General features: G+C 43.1%; 4 protein-coding genes across 7 annotated transcripts in view; 1 reads left to right on the top strand and 3 right to left on the bottom strand.

The window, feature by feature from the left end:
* The window catches only part of LOC108038744 (regulating synaptic membrane exocytosis protein 1), a 69012-nt gene that overhangs the window by 48185 nt on the left and 3949 nt on the right, over window positions 1–16878 (top strand). Inside the window, 3 exon segments of the mRNA XM_044458239.1 lie at window positions 4743–4924; window positions 5457–6193; window positions 16076–16818. Of these exon segments, the coding sequence (XP_044314174.1) occupies window positions 4743–4924; window positions 5457–6193; window positions 16076–16818 (1662 nt within the window).
* LOC108053570 (putative transporter SVOPL) lies at window positions 8652–10629 on the bottom strand. 2 transcript variants are annotated; one of them, XM_044458241.1, is made up of 9 exons: window positions 10525–10629; window positions 10146–10470; window positions 9967–10088; window positions 9652–9913; window positions 9501–9602; window positions 9331–9445; window positions 9006–9280; window positions 8827–8954; window positions 8652–8773 (listed from the first exon to the last, which is right to left on the bottom strand). In XM_044458241.1, exons 1-9 carry the CDS (start codon window positions 10556–10558, stop codon window positions 8712–8714), a joined length of 1425 nt encoding a protein of 474 aa, XP_044314176.1. In that variant the 5' UTR covers window positions 10559–10629; the 3' UTR covers window positions 8652–8711. The 2 variants fall into 2 exon arrangements, with proteins under 2 accessions (XP_044314176.1, XP_044314175.1); XM_044458240.1 differs by having other exon boundaries at window positions 8689–8954.
* Window positions 10860–12973, bottom strand: LOC108053591 (putative transporter SVOPL). Of its 2 annotated transcripts, XM_017136295.2 has the most exons (6): window positions 12764–12973; window positions 12655–12705; window positions 12268–12592; window positions 11707–12216; window positions 11037–11581; window positions 10860–10972 (listed from the first exon to the last, which is right to left on the bottom strand). In XM_017136295.2, the coding sequence occupies exons 2-6, from the start codon at window positions 12692–12694 to the stop codon at window positions 10938–10940; spliced, it is 1455 nt and encodes a 484-aa protein (XP_016991784.2). In that variant the 5' UTR covers window positions 12695–12705; window positions 12764–12973; the 3' UTR covers window positions 10860–10937. The 2 variants fall into 2 exon arrangements, with proteins under 2 accessions (XP_016991784.2, XP_016991798.1); XM_017136309.2 differs by lacking the exon at window positions 10860–10972 and having other exon boundaries at window positions 11398–11581; window positions 11730–12216; window positions 12655–12973.
* LOC108053613 (synaptic vesicle glycoprotein 2B) lies at window positions 13082–15414 on the bottom strand. Of its 2 annotated transcripts, none has more exons than XR_001769706.2 (6): window positions 15306–15414; window positions 14914–15238; window positions 14349–14858; window positions 13541–14094; window positions 13392–13488; window positions 13082–13343 (listed from the first exon to the last, which is right to left on the bottom strand). XR_001769706.2 is itself a non-coding variant. In XM_017136323.2 (6 exons), exons 1-5 carry the CDS (start codon window positions 15343–15345, stop codon window positions 13454–13456), a joined length of 1464 nt encoding a protein of 487 aa, XP_016991812.1. In that variant the 5' UTR covers window positions 15346–15414; the 3' UTR covers window positions 13082–13343; window positions 13414–13453. The 2 variants fall into 2 exon arrangements, 1 of the variants encoding a protein (XP_016991812.1); XM_017136323.2 differs by having other exon boundaries at window positions 13414–13488.

Raw genomic sequence — 16878 nt, 5'->3', positions numbered from 1 at the left:
ACCAACCAAATTGGACAAACCAACAAAAAAAAAAAAAGACAAAAATTAGTAGTTTGTTGTTGAAATGTTTAAATGTGTTTTTAAGCCAAAGTACCCGAAATACCTTATATATGTATGGTACACGACTAAAGTCCGAGAGTTGTGCGCATTTGTAGACCCCGTACTCTCTCTATATGTCAGTGTTAGAGCTGTGTTTGTATATGTCAAATCGAAATTGAAAATGAAACTGAAACTGAAAGTGAAAGTAAGATAGAAAGCGAAAGCGGAAACGGAAACGAAAGTGAAGGGGAAGCCCACCTACATACAAACATACTCGTATTCGTATTTAAGAAACACAATAACGAAGTGCTAAAAACGGAAGAGCGATGAGTGGAGAATCATTTTCAAAGAGCTAACTGAATTTACTCGTTTACCTTATAACAGATGCTTTGTAGCTATGTAACTCCTGTCAGATGGGTGATAACTTAACATTGATTTCGATCACGACACTTTGTATAGACTACCTACTTGTAATCATAAACGTAACTGTAACTCTAACTGTAACTAATACCTGTAATACATGTACTAAATTTATAAAAAATACCTTTACAAAAGTCACTTGGGCAGGTGTGCAGGTCCCCTGATGGAAATGTGAACAAAACTGATGAAATTTTTTAAGATTACATGCACTAACCGCGCAGCTCGAGGTTGAGATATTAATTTGACAAACCAAACCAAATATGTATACATTTACAACTCTACGCTATACGATACTTAAATATATATCTATATACAACCAGTTAATAGTCACTAATGCGTATACCAGCGTACCAAAATGTGCTAGAAACCTAAATCTAAAAAAAAAACGGCTAACAAAAGAAATGTGAAAAATAAAGTCTCTCTATTTAACTGCAAAACAAAAACGAACTGCGTGCAAACAATTGAGAATCTCTCTTGCCTGGACTTGCTTTATATCCTTTCGCAGCAGACCCGCATATCCGTAAATCCGCAGAACTCAACTATCCGCCATCCGCCATTTGCCGATCCACCCAACCCCACCGAAGCCATCAGTCAAATGGTAAATGAACAAAGCAACTCTATCACAAGTACCCTGTACAAAAAGCCCTGAAAATGGGGGTTCCCCAGAAATCACCAAGGTCTCGAAATCTCTTGAAAAGGTGTCTTAAAAGTATTAATTTATTTTAGACACCTTTATAAGTGATTTCAAACCCCTAGTGATTTTCTAAATACCCCCTATTATTAATATATAAATAGACCTCAGCCTTTGTACAGTCTTAGCACCCAGTATCCTTAGAGAACCAAAAGTATTTAAAATAGTAAAACCAGTTACCAAAAAATCAGTGTATTATAGTTAGGTTGTATAAGATACTTTGTAAAGCCCATTCTCCCTCCAGTCAATATGTATTGTAAAGTGCGCTTTCTCTTGTTTTTTTATGTAATGCTGCGTTACAATTTGTGTTCATTTTCGTCTTGGTTCCATTTTATTTATTACGTATACGACCTGTTTTTCTCTCCTGGTTTCCTGCTGCCGCCACGCTGTGTCCCCTGTACACAATTTCCACTTCCACCTCTCACTCTCTGTCAATTTATGAGCTTTTGTTTGGCTTTCGCTTAGCAAATGTTTACCTTTACTTTCGTCTCGATTCTACCGCTTCGTTTCGTTTGGTTTGGATCTGTCTGTTCAGTTTGGCTTTGCATAATACCCGACTACTCTTTAATTATGCCGCTCTCCCGCAAAAAAATATATATCTGTGAACCATATAGTGCCGTATTTGTTCGTCTTCCGAAGCGAAGCCCTGTACCATACATATTAATACACACACTTTCCGAAACGAATCCTTTCAGTTTGCGTTTTTTATCCGTCGAAACAAAAGCTTATTGTGCGCTAATGTACCTGATGTTCGTGTTTAGATAGAGACGATCTACCCAGGATTTTTGATAGTCGAAATACACTTTTGTCCAGGGTCACAGTGCAGAAAAAAAAAGAAAAGAAAAAACAAACACAAGAACACACAACTTTTTTGGTTACATTTTTTGAGTTGCCTTTCATTTGCGATTCCATTTCAGTTGATTTCCTCTTAGATTCCTTGAGTACATCACTTTGATTTGTTTGCATTTTGCCTAATTTGCATAAAACCTACGCCTAAGTTTGACTAGCGTTTAGTGGCTCTTGAATCTTAAACCGATTAGCATTTTTCCTAAACGACAACTAAAATCACTTACGAATATACAACTATATATAACAACATGTGCTGATTGTATACCAACTCAATTTTCATTTCCTGTACAACCAATGTAACCCCAGCTGGCACGAGTTATGGCTATAAACAGAAAGATACCAAATGAAAACAGTAACCGAAAATTAAACTGATACCTCAAAAGCGAGGCGAACAATAACAACCGAAACAAGCTAAATATATGTACAAAATTAAAAACCGAGAGTAATACGACTGTCATCAAATTGATTGAGCTGTGCTGCTTTCCACGGGATTGATTGATTGATCTAATCTGATCTGTTGAATGTAATCAGTTAACCCACAATATGCATACGACTCCTGAAAGCATAATCAATTCGATTTGAAAGCAAGAAACCTTGTCTTTGTTTCCCCCTGTAAATATCTGTTAAACGTAGCTTATGGCATATATAATTAGTGTTTAATTTTTTGTATGTACTTGTATATATTTCTGTGGTCCACCTAGTTGTCAACTTTTGCGGCAAACTTTTGTGTCACTTTGAGTTATCTTCCAGTGGAAAAAAGGGGGGAATTGCGGTTTGTCGACAAACTTTGGGCCCGAAAACCAAAGCCGGGCAGGTGTCAAGTGGGCGGTGACTTTTGTCTTTTGGCGAATTTGTTAGCAACAGGTGCTGTCGCCCTTTAATTGACAGCTGGGAGGCATAAAAAGCGGGCAAATGTCGAAAATTAGAAAACTTTTAACAACAATTCAGCCTTGGATTCGTCGGGAACCTTTTCCTTCTGCGCTGGGGCCTTCGTCATTATTATTATCGACGACGGGCCTGAAAAGTTTTCAAGTGCTTAGGCTTTTATCGCCGGCGCCTGCCTGATGCCTTCTGATAAACTCCAATAATCCAGCAAGTACATGTGCCTGCTTACCTGTAGATAAAAATAAACATCCCCATCATCGCCATCCCCCCAATTTATAAGGCAGTCCCAACACGAATTCGATTTCCACAGATGAAAAGTGTGCGTCATAATGTAATATTTTTCCTTTTCGCTCGTAAAAAAAGTTACCGAGCAACAGTTTTGGAATATTTGTATGCCTGTGTGTGTGCGTGGGCTCCATTTCCGCTCGCAACACGTTATTGCAATATGGCGGCTTCCGCTGCAGATCCGCCACGGAAAATGGAGAAAGGAGAAAGTCAATTCGGCCGTGTGGTTGTTGCTGCTGCGCATGAACACGCCATGAATATGTTATGAAGCCACGATATTACCAACTACTAGCACACGGAAAAAAATTAAGACTAGAGTATATAGAGTTTATTAACATCATTCTCACCTCTTGAGTACAACGTACATTTAATTGTTTAGTAGGATTACCTTTTCAATATTTTTATTTTAGCCTAGGAAATTAAAAAGCTTAAAAGATGTGAGAAATAAAAAACGATTACAAAAGAATTTCTTTCTCTTCATAATGATTAGCTTATCACATAATATTAAAGTATTTTCAAATATTATGTGATGAATACTTATTCATTTTACTGTAAGAATAGAGAAGAACCTATTACAATTTTTTTTTGGCCAATAAATTTGAAGTTTTTTAACTTTTATTATTTTGAGTTAGACTAGTTACTTTTTAAATAGGAAACTTTCACTAGTAAAACAACGATTGGAGATTTATCTAAGTTGTTGGTATTTATACTTATAATCACTTGACTGGTAACAGTGTATTTACTCTTGCCAAAAATAAATCATGAGCTTAGGTATGAAATTGAAAGAAAGTTTTTGGCTTACCCTCCTAAATTCCCAAATACAATAAATAACAGGTGGTGTTTTTTCTTCGTGCACATATGTAGCATAGTAAAATAGTGCTAGTTTCAGCCACAACTACAGCAACATTCGCAGGACCTTCATGCGCAACTGCGCCGCAATGACTTCCGTTTTGGGGCACACAAAACACTAGACAGAATGCCCCGAGCAGATTGCATTTGCGGTCCTCTTTGTTTATCTCCGTGCATGTGTGTTTTGCCTTTTGTAAATAGAGAAAACACATGCACATCGGTGTTGCAGTGTGCGAACATCATAATTTGCATTATATTTATGTGTGCCTGCTTTCCAGTTTCGCATTTCGCATTTCGTATATCGTATTTGTGTTTTCCCCCGAAGGGAATGCGTTGCAATTTAACTAGCATGCTCCAGAGTCCACCACCCACAACCCCCCGCCTCCATCCCTTCGTTCTCACTCGTTTAATTAGTTTTATTTACGTTTTGATTGCTTTAATTTGTTGTTCAGTTATGTACATTGTACACACACACACTCACATTCAGAACACAACAAAAAAGCGAAACAAAAACACGCAAATTTACAGAAAAACCAGCCAGCCGAACAACTGTAAATAGGCGAGGCTAACAAAATGCTTTTGTTTAGGCACTAGGCTGATAAATCTAGACTAAATATATATATATATATATGTTCCTAGCAATTGTTAAGAGTTGAATAGTGGCAGGCATTCGCATCGTCAGCCTTTGTGACCCGTGCACTAACGAGCTTTTTGATCGCCGCAGGAGCAAATTGCCCGCGAGAAGATGGTCACCGGAAGGGTCCAGATCCAGGTCTGGTACCATGCGGAGCGCAACGAGCTGGTGGTCTCCTTGATGGCCGGCGATGACCTGGCTCTCCGGGATGAGGCCTACGGACATGGCAATCTTCCCGAGGCGTACGCCAAGGTCCGCATCCTGCCCAAGTGGTGAGTGAAGAAGTGCCTACGAACATGGTTTGTCACTATATGAATCCACCTTTTTATATCCATTAAACAAATATTTGAACACACTAAAAAATTTACAAGGAAATCCTGTCAGGAGTTTAAATAAACAAGAAAGGAAGCAGAATTTGACAAGCCTAAGTTTATATACCCTTGCAGCTCTTACAAAAATTAAATGTACAATATTTAAATTTTGATGCTTAAAAACAATGAAGCTAGGTCGATTTTCCGATACATTTTTTAATCCTTCCTAGTCAGCTATACAGTCGTTATAGCCGTCCAATTTTTAAAAACGTAATAATGGCTAAAAAAATGTATATACGTTAAATGACAAATTTAAATTCAGAAATTCAAACCACAAGTCTTAATAGGTCAAAAAGAAGAAAGGTACCTGTTCTGGCCCCATATTAAGTTGTATATTTTCAGATTTATTTTCTAAAAAACCTGTTAGACACAGCTATAACCAAATAAAGTACACATTATATTTAAAAACACTTTATATTTTTCCTAACCTCAGCGGAGATGGCAGCGTGCAGCAGACGGAGGTCAGCCGACCCACTCAGAATCCCATTTGGAACGCCACCCTGACCTTCGGTCATGTGAAGGCCGACACCTTGATGGATCGCTACATAGACATACAGCTGTGGGACTTGGTGCCCCACACGGAGTCCATTTTCCTGGGCGAGTGCTCAATTGAGTTGCAGCAGGCCTTTCTCGACGACCAGGCCATCTGGTGTCGGTTGGATGATATGAAGGGTTTGCGTGGCATTAGCATCAGCAAGTCGCCAAGTGTTTCGCCGAGGGGCTCCATTGCAGCCGGAGCAGGAGCACCCAGTGGCGATGTGACCCGACTCCTTCGTCGCGACTACAACATGCAGCGCTCCAACTCCGATGATGTAGACTCCATCGGAGATGGAACCTCGCTGCTGCATCCCGATCACGCCTGGATAGCCGGCTCGCGACGCGGTTCCTCACAGTCGGAGACAATGGAGGTGGAGGTCTACCAGCTGGGCAAGGACTTCTCGCGCTCATTGCCGGGCTCGCGTCGATCGAGCTTCCAGGATGCCGAGAAGAATCGGCTGGAGGAGGACGCCATGGCCACGCCGCCCACCTCTTATCTGGTGGGCCGGCGCCGTTCGTCCGTGGCTCGACGCGATCCGGATGAGATCTTGAAATCCTTGAAGGCTGTCCGCGGCGAGCTGGGGCGCACCATGAGTCTGGGCACCGAGCAGCACAAACGCATGGGATCGAGACGTGAGTAAAGGGGATTCGCACTTAAGATTGGTCCTTTGGAGAAGTAGTTCCCTAGAACATTAGGCGAATAACAAAATTAATCGATTGATAACTGATGTTACAGAGATTTAATCATTAACACTTGAAGTACACTTTTAAAAAGGTTATTTTATCATTTACATCACCCCTGATCGATCAGCCATGATTTTAAAATAATAATTAAAGAGAGACACCTTTTTTAAATGCTTAACAACATTATTCTAAAAGGATTTTCGTTAGCCTATCACGATTTATTCTGCTATGAGCCAAATGTTCAAGGGAACTACTTTATGTCCCCCGGTTTCTATGGGAACCCGAGATTGATTAAATGAATTATTTACAATTATTATGATTTAGCCTACCTCAAAACCGAGATCCAAATTACTCACTGCAAGAGATCTCTTGCCGCCTTCTCTTTTTCTATCCGCTATATTCCTGTGTCTCTCTGCATTTCCTATGAACCCCACAAAAACCTCAACTGTGCCTTGCTGCTATATGCTAAATGGACACCCACACCTAATATATCTAACATTGCATCTGACACTTACTATACTTTTGACACTGTCTCTCTCTAATGTCTTCTTCCATATCTTTCCCACTATTAGCCACAATATCGGTGTCGCATTATCAAAGCTTTGACACACCCTACACAAACTGGACAAAACACTAATCGAAATGCCCAGCAAAGTCACACACAACTTAATTAAATGCAAAATCAAATAAACTAACGCTTAAAGCACTAACTAAAGCCACTTGTTTAAAGCCCTCAGCACCTGTCAGTATTCGTAATTCTTTTGCTTAATCTAATGAAAAGGGCTCACTCTCGAGTGAACCACCAACCAACCACCACACTGTGCACCACCAGAGCAAAACCACAAATGGTAGAAAACTGAAAACTGAAAACTAAAAACCGAATACCTAAAAACCTTTGTAAATTATACAAGAAACCAGAAACAAAATAAGAATTCCTGCAAATTGAGCTTAGCAGCAAGTATTTAAGAAATGTAAATCGCATTAAAGCCAGACTACAGACTACAGTATGTACCACACTAGAAACACCACCAAAAAAAACATCACTCACCACTGGTAAGAATGCAAAATAAACTTGAGTTGAGATTGAGTTGCGTTTTGGCATTTTGGTTTCAGCTTGCCATCTTCTTTTTCCACCTTAATTAGCGCCATACACCTGGAGCTCTTGATTCCAGCTAGCTGCATGCAAGCCACTTTATTAACGCCCACTTTCACACACAATTACTTAGTAGTATTCGTCTATATATTGTATAATATGTACTCGCATGCATGTTTGCGAGCTGCGAAGGAGCCGAAATCTCATTACACACTCATCCAGGCTCACGTTCTCCTTGATAATCCAGTCGAGAATGTGTCCCAGGACACATGAAAACTTGGGGCTTATTTAAGCTTATTGATGCTATTTTCACAGCCCCAAAAAAGTTGCCGAAAAGAAATTTGTACCAGCGAACAAAAGCCAGCAACTGGCAAGCAAATTTGCGTTTAAAATGCAAAGCTCGGAGGGGGAAAACCCCTTATTACCTGTTGTCTTTTCGCAACAGTTCGCCGCCCTCATAAACCCTTCAACGCCCCGTCGAAATAGCTCAGCCTTGAAATTAACTTTGCAAATGCGAAATATGAAAGCTCAGACAGAACAGAAAAATAAAAGTTCAAAAACGAAACGCGATAACAGAACAAAGCCAAAAAATACGAATTTCCCAGAGCCACAAACAAGCCGTTAAATATGAAAATAAGCAGCGTCTCTGTCTGGGAAAAGTTCTCCACAAAGGTGGGGATATGAAAACATACATATATGTCCCACATATATATTATATATACATGTTCTATACGGAATTGACAGCTCCATTCTCGCTGGGGAACCTGGCTGCCAAGTAGATGTCCCTTTTATTGTCCTTGCTCAGCAAAAAGTTGGCCGTCTTCGCCAATATGTTTTCTCGTTTCTCGCTTCCCGTTTTCCTTTCGATTCGATTTTCTTGCTCGACAGTTATTATTAAGCCGCTTAGCGATTGCCTTGCCTTCCGTTTCCGTTTTGCCTTTTACGCACTTTCATATCCGCTGGGCTCAAACATACAAAAAATATAAAAAAAAGAACCACTCGAGAGCGTATAAACGCAGCTGTCGCCAAGTTTATTTGACGTTTATTTTATTTTTGGCTGGTGCACAAAAATATTTGAACTTTTGCCATAATCCTTTTCTCCGCTTTTCGGCGCAGGGGGCATCAAATTTGTACGCCCAATTGATTGAATGATTGATTGACTGATTGGCAGGCCCGATAGGGAAAAACTCATTGCCGAAAGCCTCGTCATTTGCCAAAAGTTTTAATGAAGCATGTCTGTCGTATAATTACGCACCTCACGTACACCAAAAGTTTATAAAGAGGGTATTCCAAATTTAAATAAAAAGAGCTTTAGAGCAATTTTTATTTCAAAAGTCATATATACAATTTACATATGCAAAATTATATGAGACCTCACTGTGTTATACTTCTAATTTTAACATCCGTTGGTAACAACAGCACCAGTATGCCGCAAACTGGGGATTTTCTTTTGGTAGAATATACATTTTAAGTGAGAGGAGTTGCTTACCCAATAGTATCAAAATTAAGAGATTGAAGGTGACCAAACAGCTGTGGGTCAGGGTGTAACCCACATACAAACTGGTTATCAAAACGCCACAGCGACCTAACATGCTGATAAGAGCAAAGGCTTTACCCCTAGAAAAAAATCATAAAAATCAATTAATGATAGTATGGAAATAAACTTACCTCAGATGAGTAGGCACGAGGTCTATGAGCAGGGAACCTGCCAACCTGATGCTGCACAGGGGCGGATCGATTATGGCGAAGAAGGAAGCCAGTATCAGGTCGGGATGCTTCATAAAATTTAAGGCCACGCATCCAGCAATTGCCACAACGGTATACGTAACTATAACTATCCGACGCTTAAGACAAATCAAGAGAACGCTGGTCAGCACGAAGAGCCCGAGGACGACGAACCCGTGGATAATGGGATCCATCATTTCCTTAAAACCTAGTTCACACTGTGAGAGGAGGTGAGTGTGGAAAGTCATACTTGAACATCATAGCCCACCTCTTGACTCCTTTCTGGACGAACGCCTTTCAAGTGATCACATATCGTCTGCGGCTCTTCAAAGTGAGAAACAAGAACTCTGATTCGCAACATCCAAATGGGCAAAGCGAAGGCTCTGTAAAATGATTGGAAACTTTAATAAATAAAATAGAACAAGACATTTAACTCACATTCCACTCAGGCTAAAAAAGATAAAGAAGAAAATACACATGAACCTGGCATGTGTTGTCATAAGATTCTTGGTATCGTGACACCGATCCTTAACCATTTGCCTGGTGGGAATAGAATTACAATCGGAACTGGAGCAAAACGAATCCTTACGAAGGACGCAGGCGAGGTTGTGTGAGCGAGTCCACTCCCAAACTGGCCAGGGTAACGTCCTTGCCCTTGTTCAGCCGGCAGACCTTCTCCATGATGTTCATGGCCTTCTCCGGATTGCCAGTTGAGAGGCAGTACTTGGGGCTCTCGGGCAGAAAAATCAGCGAGATCAGTCCGAGGATTCCGGGGATCTGATTGCAAATAAGCAGGATGCGCCAACCGCCAATGGGTTCCATTTCCAACGGAAGCAGGACACCGGCCAGCGCTGCGGGAAGGAGAAATCTGCTCATCTGAGGAGGCTAGTGAATCGATTCTTACACGGCACATAAATCAGGCTCAGGCCGATGGCGTAGCTCATAATGTTCTGCACTCTGGGGCGCAGGGAAACCTTTGTGAACTCACTCAAGTAGGTCATGGTACAAACCAACGATCCCGAGATACTTTGGGTGGGTGAAGGTGATTGTATTTTGGATCGCAAGTGTCCTCTCTCTACTCACAAGAAACCTTGCAATGTGCGCAGGACCAAAAAGGACCAGAACTCCGGCATGCAAGCCGACAGCAAGGACAATAAGATTGCGGTCAGGCCCGCGATCAGGATCACCCTGCGTCTTCCAAACCCATCCGATAGTTCGCCCCACATATAGCAGGATAGCATCTGGGAGCCAAAGTTGCAGGCCATTAGCCAGGCCACCCGATAATCTACGATCTCCAGCTCACAACTGGCCCCGGCAATCACCACCGCAATGCCCATTTGCTCGTTGGTGATCCACATTTGCATGACAAGGCAGGCGAAGAGAACGATGTACTGCATCTTGCCGAATCCTGCGGACCACAAAGCTCAGGCAACAGGATCATCCTCTGTTTCACAGGACTTACCCAGTAAGGCGAACACATCATCTATGTCACTCATCGTGCGCGTTGTTTTTAACCATTTTTGTGTAAAAATAAAAAAATGTAGAACAGCTGAAACGTAAATACGGATTGCTTAGAAAACTTTTGAGGGATATTAAAAGGATTGGTTGACATTTTCATTTGCTTAGAACTGTCATGAATTAAACTCTTTTTGCGACGAAAATATTTATTCAAACACTTATTGAGAATACACAAGAATTCATAGCCACTTTCACTCACTGGACAACTGCTGATCTATATCAGCAGACTTCCTTGCTCAGCAGAATTCCTTGCCCAAGGAGTCTGCTGATCTATATCAGCAGACCTAGTACAGATCGAGTACCTTGACAGCGGAGTCTAAAGGTAGTTTCATCACTTTCCTTAAACTGGACCTGCTCTCACTTGGGTAAAAAGATGGCCAAAATGACGCAAACTGAAATAGTAAGGGAAGTCTTAAAAAGATTAACATCAGACATAAAGGTCGATCACCCACTTACCAGCCAGATAGACGTTGAATAGGTTCAGGGTGGTATCACAGGAGACCCTTATCAGTAGTCCAACCAAGGTGCTGCCCCCCACGGCTCCCAGTCTCGCCAAGGATCGCACCATGCACAGAGCCTTTCCTCGCAGGTGGATGGGCAGGGCGTCGATCAGCACCGAGGAGGCCAGCGGGATCAGGACTCCCGGCATGACCATCATGCCGGTGAAGCAGACTAGCACCAAAGTCGGCTGCTTTAGGAAATTTAGAGAAATGCCCAGGACAAAAGCCACTGCGATGTGCAACGTAATCACGTTCTTCCGAATGAGGCACTGCAACAACAGCGAGGACAAAAAAAAACAACCCATGTAGGCCAATCCATAGTAGATGGGATCGATCAGGTTGGTCATCTCGTCGTGGCAACTCGGTGGTCCTGCCTCTGTGCCGTTTATGATCGGGGGGGCATGAAATATTGGATTATTTTCAACGAGATCGCACAACCGGTGGCTGCCGGAGTTGTCCATGTTGCGAATAATCGGAAACCAGATGCCCATGCCAATGGACCTGAAAGGTTCAGAAAGATAAATTTTGTTTTCAAAATTATTAGGGTCACCATAATAGAACCTAGGACTATAGAATGTATAGACCTAAAAGGTATTTAAGCTGAACATTTTAATTCTTTAACTCACGTAAAGAATAATCCAAAAATTACCATTAGGCAGATCATAAATGTTCCGACGTATGGCTTGCGGAATAGCCGCGTCATTTCGTACAACATATTCCTAAAGAAACCTTCCTTGGAAATGATCGTGGCACGAGGGTCTTCGGTCAAAAATATGTCCAGATCCTCTAGGTTCTTCCTGTTCATCCGGCATATCCACTTGAGGACCTCGGTGGCCTCTTGATCCCGCCTCACAGACATGTAGAAGTGCGGGGTCTCGGGCACTAGGCAAATCCCCAGCAGAGCTATCCAGCCGGGAATCTGGACGATCATCATCAGGAATCGCCAACCGCGCATATGGTAGTCGCTGGTGATGTTCACGCTGATGGAGTGGGGCTGAATGGCCATGGTCATCAGGGGACAGTAGATCAGGGCCGTGCTCACCGATTGGCTGCAAAGGGTGACCACCAATGGTCGCCACTGGGGCGCATGGAACTCGGTGAGGAAGCCCACTTGTAAGGAGGAAACCCCGGAGAGGCTGGAGGAGATTATGGAGATAAAAAGTCAAATAAAGATTAAGGCTACCTACAAGAGTCCCACGATCATCCGAAGCACTGACAGCGAGTAGAGCTCCGGCATTAAAGCGGAGATTGAAGAGAAGCCCAAAGCTCCTATCAACGCCAAGCGGAGAATGTACTTCCGCCCGTATTTGTCCGCCAGGAATCCAATGAACAGCCCGGAGACAACCATTCCACCTAGCAGGGAGTCGGCCAGGAGGGTCTTCTCCTCTTTGGTGGTGGCGAACTCGCAGGACGTCAGCACCACGATATAGGACACGCTCATGGACTCGGATACGGAGTACATGTAAGTGAAGAAGCTCACCACGAAGATTATCACCTGAGCGAAGCCATAACCTGGTGGAGAGCGATGACAAGTTGCCTACTTCCCATGACTGCGGCTGACTAAACTCCTTTACCTATGGTCAAGAGGGCAGTGTCCACATCCACAGCCGGCATCTTGAAATCTTCTATAAATTAACGACAAAATTTCAAAATATACACTGCTCAATTTTAGATGTTGTTTACATAGCTACATGCTTTGTTCGATGTCTTGACCAAGACCAAAGGTGAGGCTGAGTGAGCGAGACCACGCTTGAATTGGCTATTGTGTCGGTTTCCATGAACTGCAAAGCCTTTATTGCTATTTCACAATTTGTGTATATAAAACGAATAACGAAAGCTTGAAACCAAAATACGGATTGCTAGGAAAACGTTTATTGCATATCGAAGCGGACATAAAATATAGATGTAAATAAATTTAAATTAAGAAAAAAAAAAAAAACATAAAATATCTCATATACCACCAGAAATTACTATCAGATTATTTCGACTAATTACAACATCTTCATAGTGAATTCCTTTATTAAAGATATTCAAAAGTGCACAAGATTACAAAGCTGCTTCCAGTGGATCTATCAGCAGACCACAAGTAGATATTTAATGTAACGCTGAGTTCTGACAGTTGTGTCACCAAGTGAACTCAAGACCCTCTTGGTAAAAGTTTAAGAGCTCAACGGACTTTAGCTATTATAATTCCAGTCTTTTGAAGGCTCCAATAACCATTTCGCAGAGAGGTAGCGATAACATTCAGCGGCAGTTCACAAAACTGGGGATCAATATTTAAAAGAGATCAAAAGGAAGGCTTTTCACTTACCCATATCTATAGCATCACTTACAAATTTGGATAAGAATATGCAACACAAGACTACCCTGGGTTTATTTCGGTAAAAACATGGCCAAAATGAAGCAAACTGCCAAGAGAAGGAACGTCGTAAATATATATTAAAGGTCAACCCCACTTACCAATCAGATAGAAGTTGAATACGTTGAGGGTGACATCGCAGGAGACCCTTATCAGCAGTCCCACCAAGGTGCTTCCACCAACAGCTCCCAGTCTCGCCAAGGATCGCACCATGCACAGAGCCTTTCCTCGCAGGTGAATTGGTAGGGCGTCGATCAGGACCGAGGAGGCCAGCGGGATCAGGACCCCCGGCAGGACCATCATGCCGGTGAAGCAGATCAGCACAATAGTCGGCTGCCTCATCCAATTAAGCGTCACGCCCAGGATAAAAGCCACTCCAATGTGCAGCGCAATGACGTACTTCCGGATGAGGCACTGCAGCAAAAGCGAGGACAGTATGTAACAAAAGAAGTAGGCGAGGCCGTAGTAAATGGGATCGATCAGGTTGGTCATCACGTCGTCACAGTGGTACGGTTCTGGAACCTCTGTGCCATTGATTATATGGACTTTATGCTTGTGAAATAGTGGGTTATGTCGAACCAGGTTGCACAGTCGGTGTTTGCCTGAGTTGTCCATGTTGCGTATAACCGGAAACCAGATGCCCAGGCCAATGGAGCTGCGTGGTTGTTAACAAGATCATCGTAACGTTATTAATCACATATCTATTAATCTGTTTGAAGTCGCTGCCAAATTTCCCAGCAGATGGCGTAATCCAATTCTATTGGAAAGACAAGCACCATCTGCTGGTGAAAAAGGTAAACATATTTATCTGCTACCGCTGATGTTTTTGGCCATGTTATGTCTGTTTAACTTGATTGAGCAAGCAAATATAAAGAATATATGTGGCGTTATTAAAAGAGAATCACTCACGTGAAAAATAGCCCAAAAATGAGCAACAGACTCATGACAACAATGTATACGTAAGGCCTCTGGAACAGCCGGATGCTCTCGGACCACATATTCTTAAAAAATCCCCCATCCTCGACTGAATTGCGGCGCTCTTCAGTCAGACCTGATATATCGAAGTCCTCCCACTTCTTCCGGTTCATCCGGCACACCCATTGGAGGGCCAGGATGGCCTTATCATCGCGGCCCACGGACATGTAGAAGTAGGGAGTGTCCGGCACCAAGCAGATCCCGAGGAGAGCCAACCAGCCGGGAATCTGGACGGCCAGCATGAGGAAGCGCCAGGGGCGCATGTCGTAGTCGCTGCTAATGGTCACGCTGAAGTCCTCGTGCAGGATGGCCATGGCCATCAGGGGACAGAAGATCAGGGCCGTGCTCACCGATTGGCCGCAAAGGGTGACCACCAATGGTCGCCAGTTGGGTGAATGGAACTCGGTGAGGAAGCCCACCTGTAAGGAAGCAACGGCGGAGAGACTGGAGGAGGTACTGAGGTGGTTAGAAGGAGTCCAATGAACACAGGGCCACCTACAAGACTCCCACGACCATCCGAAGCACAGACAGCGAATAGAGCTCCGGCATTAAAGCGGAGATTGAAGAGAAGCCCAGTGCTCCTATCAACGCCAAGCGGAGAATGTACTTCCGACCGTACTTGTCCGCCAGGAATCCAATGAACAGCCCGGAGACAACCATTCCACCCAGCAGGGAGTCGGCCAGAAGGGTCTTCTCCTCTTTGGTGGTGGCGAACTCGCAGGAAGTCAGCACCACGATATAGGACACACTCATGGACTCGGCAACGGAATACATGTAAATAAAGAAGCTCACCGCGAAGATTATCACCTGACCACAGCCATAGCCTGGTGGAGATTGGGGCAAAGTTTCATGTATTAACAAAAATATATATTTCTGGTATATATATTTTACCAATGGTCTGCAGGGCGGTGTCCACATCCATTGCCGGCATTTTGAAAGCGTATTACAATAACGTTGTAAAACGAACATAAAGCATTATAAAATATATACTGAGAACGACTTAATTCCCAAATCGATACTGATGTTTTTATCTGCATGCTTGGTTTGATGTAGCTTTCCCTATTTTCTTATCTTAGTCCTAGTCCTTAAACACCTTTCATTCTACAGCCTTAAAAAACTAGTGATGGAAAGTATCGAGATAGTGTGGGGCCAGAAAATAATTAAATTACGGGATATACATATTTGTATTTTATATATTTGCCTAATGCTATTAATGTATCCCAATATCTTTATTTGGAGAGAGTAATTTAAACCATTTTAGAAAAAAACAAAATATTAATTGAATTTTTAAATATTCAACTCAAAAGTTGATCATAAGAAATATCACATAAAATCATTATAAGAATAAAAAGTATTGCACATATTATGAACGATTCGAATTTAGTACTATTCTTATATATGTTAATAATGAATGTTAACGTAAAATGATTCACTCGTAGAAATAGTATTGAATACCTAAATCATTAAAAATGTAAATTAAACATAAAGGAACCTTTGATGGGGTCCTTAAAACTTAAATAGGTAGACTTTTTGGTAGTTGCCCGTAGATAAACGGTAGTTTTCCCATATCTGCAGTAATACTTGATACTTTGAGTTGAGTTCGAAAGCGTTTTGAAGGAGGTGTAAGGGAATGCTCTAACTTCTGATTCTCACCTGAACAGGTGCCAGTCGCGTTGGATTGCCGAGCGGACCCAATAGCCGCAAGAGTTCCGTCTTGGATTTGTCGCAGCAGCAGCAGCAGCAGTTGCAGCAGCTCCAGCAGTTGCAGTTGCAGCAGCAGCAGTACCTGCAGCAGCATCTGCCCCTGGGCGTGGCCAATGCCGACACCAGTCCGCCGTCCGAGGACGAGGACAGGCGGTACAGGCCGCGCTGGAAGGGATCAGGAAGCCAGCTGCCGCCGCAGAGTCCCAAGCAGGTGCTTTCCCGGCTCAAACAGGCCGCCTCCGTGTCGAATGTGGCCCAGGATTCCAGTCGGCAGGGGCAACTGCTGGCCACCAGCCAGATGCAGCAGCGCAAGAGCAGCATGTTCCAGTTGGGTGACAGCCAGGCTCCCACTCCGACCACCACCACCACGTTGCAGCGGAAGGGCAGCATGTATGTGGCCAAGGTCACCGAAACCCCGCCCCTGGGCACGCCCACCCGCAAGGGCAGTGTTTATCAGAGGAGCGGCGTGGGCTTGGGTGTGGATAGCCCTGGACCAGATAGTCCGCAGAGGAAGCAGAGCGTGGTCAAGACCCTCAGTGGGAGCTATGTCAACATGCCCGCTCTCACGGGCGGAGAGTCCAGCTATGGACTTAAGCTGGGTCCATCGCAGATCCACCCCAAGGGCTACCGCCTGACCACCGCGAGGTACGGGGAACTTAAGATGGGATTCGTCAAGATCAAAGGGAACGTGGAGGTGGAGGTAAGTGGACTTAAATATTTTAAAGAAAAACAGGGCTTTTTTAAGTGTTACCCCTTAAAA

Source organism: Drosophila rhopaloa, unplaced genomic scaffold (assembly GCF_018152115.1).
Source record: "Drosophila rhopaloa isolate 14029-0021.01 unplaced genomic scaffold, ASM1815211v1 contig_163, whole genome shotgun sequence".
Taxonomy (NCBI): domain Eukaryota; kingdom Metazoa; phylum Arthropoda; class Insecta; order Diptera; family Drosophilidae; genus Drosophila; species Drosophila rhopaloa.
This window is presented reverse-complemented; position numbering and strand designations above follow the sequence as displayed.

What these genes read in the sequence shown, in the direction of transcription:
- LOC108053570 (XM_044458240.1), bottom strand. Translation starts at nt 10,558, where the DNA reads ATGAGTGACATAGATGATGTGTTCGCCTTACTGG. An exon ending in TGATGTGTTCGCCTTACTGG is followed by an intron (nt 10,471 to 10,524) that starts GTAAGTCCTGTG and finishes TGTGGTCCGCAG; the next exon opens with GATTCGGCAAGATGCAGTAC. An exon ending in GAGCCTGATTTATGTGCCGT is followed by an intron (nt 9,914 to 9,966) that starts GTAAGAATCGAT and finishes TCCTTCCCGCAG; the next exon opens with CGCTGGCCGGTGTCCTGCTT.
- LOC108053613 (XM_017136323.2), bottom strand. Translation starts at nt 15,345, where the DNA reads ATGCCGGCAATGGATGTGGACACCGCCCTGCAGACCATTG. An exon ending in ATTTTTGGGCTATTTTTCAC is followed by an intron (nt 14,095 to 14,348) that starts GTGAGTGATTCT and finishes ACAACCACGCAG; the next exon opens with CTCCATTGGCCTGGGCATCT. An exon ending in ATTCAACTTCTATCTGATTG is followed by an intron (nt 13,489 to 13,540) that starts GTAAGTGGGGTT and finishes TTCTCTTGGCAG; the next exon opens with TTTGCTTCATTTTGGCCATG.
- LOC108053591 (XM_017136295.2), bottom strand. Translation starts at nt 12,694, where the DNA reads ATGCCGGCTGTGGATGTGGACACTGCCCTCTTGACCATAG. An exon ending in CACTGCCCTCTTGACCATAG is followed by an intron (nt 12,593 to 12,654) that starts GTAAAGGAGTTT and finishes GCTCTCCACCAG; the next exon opens with GTTATGGCTTCGCTCAGGTG. An exon ending in CGGATGATCGTGGGACTCTT is followed by an intron (nt 12,217 to 12,267) that starts GTAGGTAGCCTT and finishes AATCTCCTCCAG; the next exon opens with CCTCTCCGGGGTTTCCTCCT.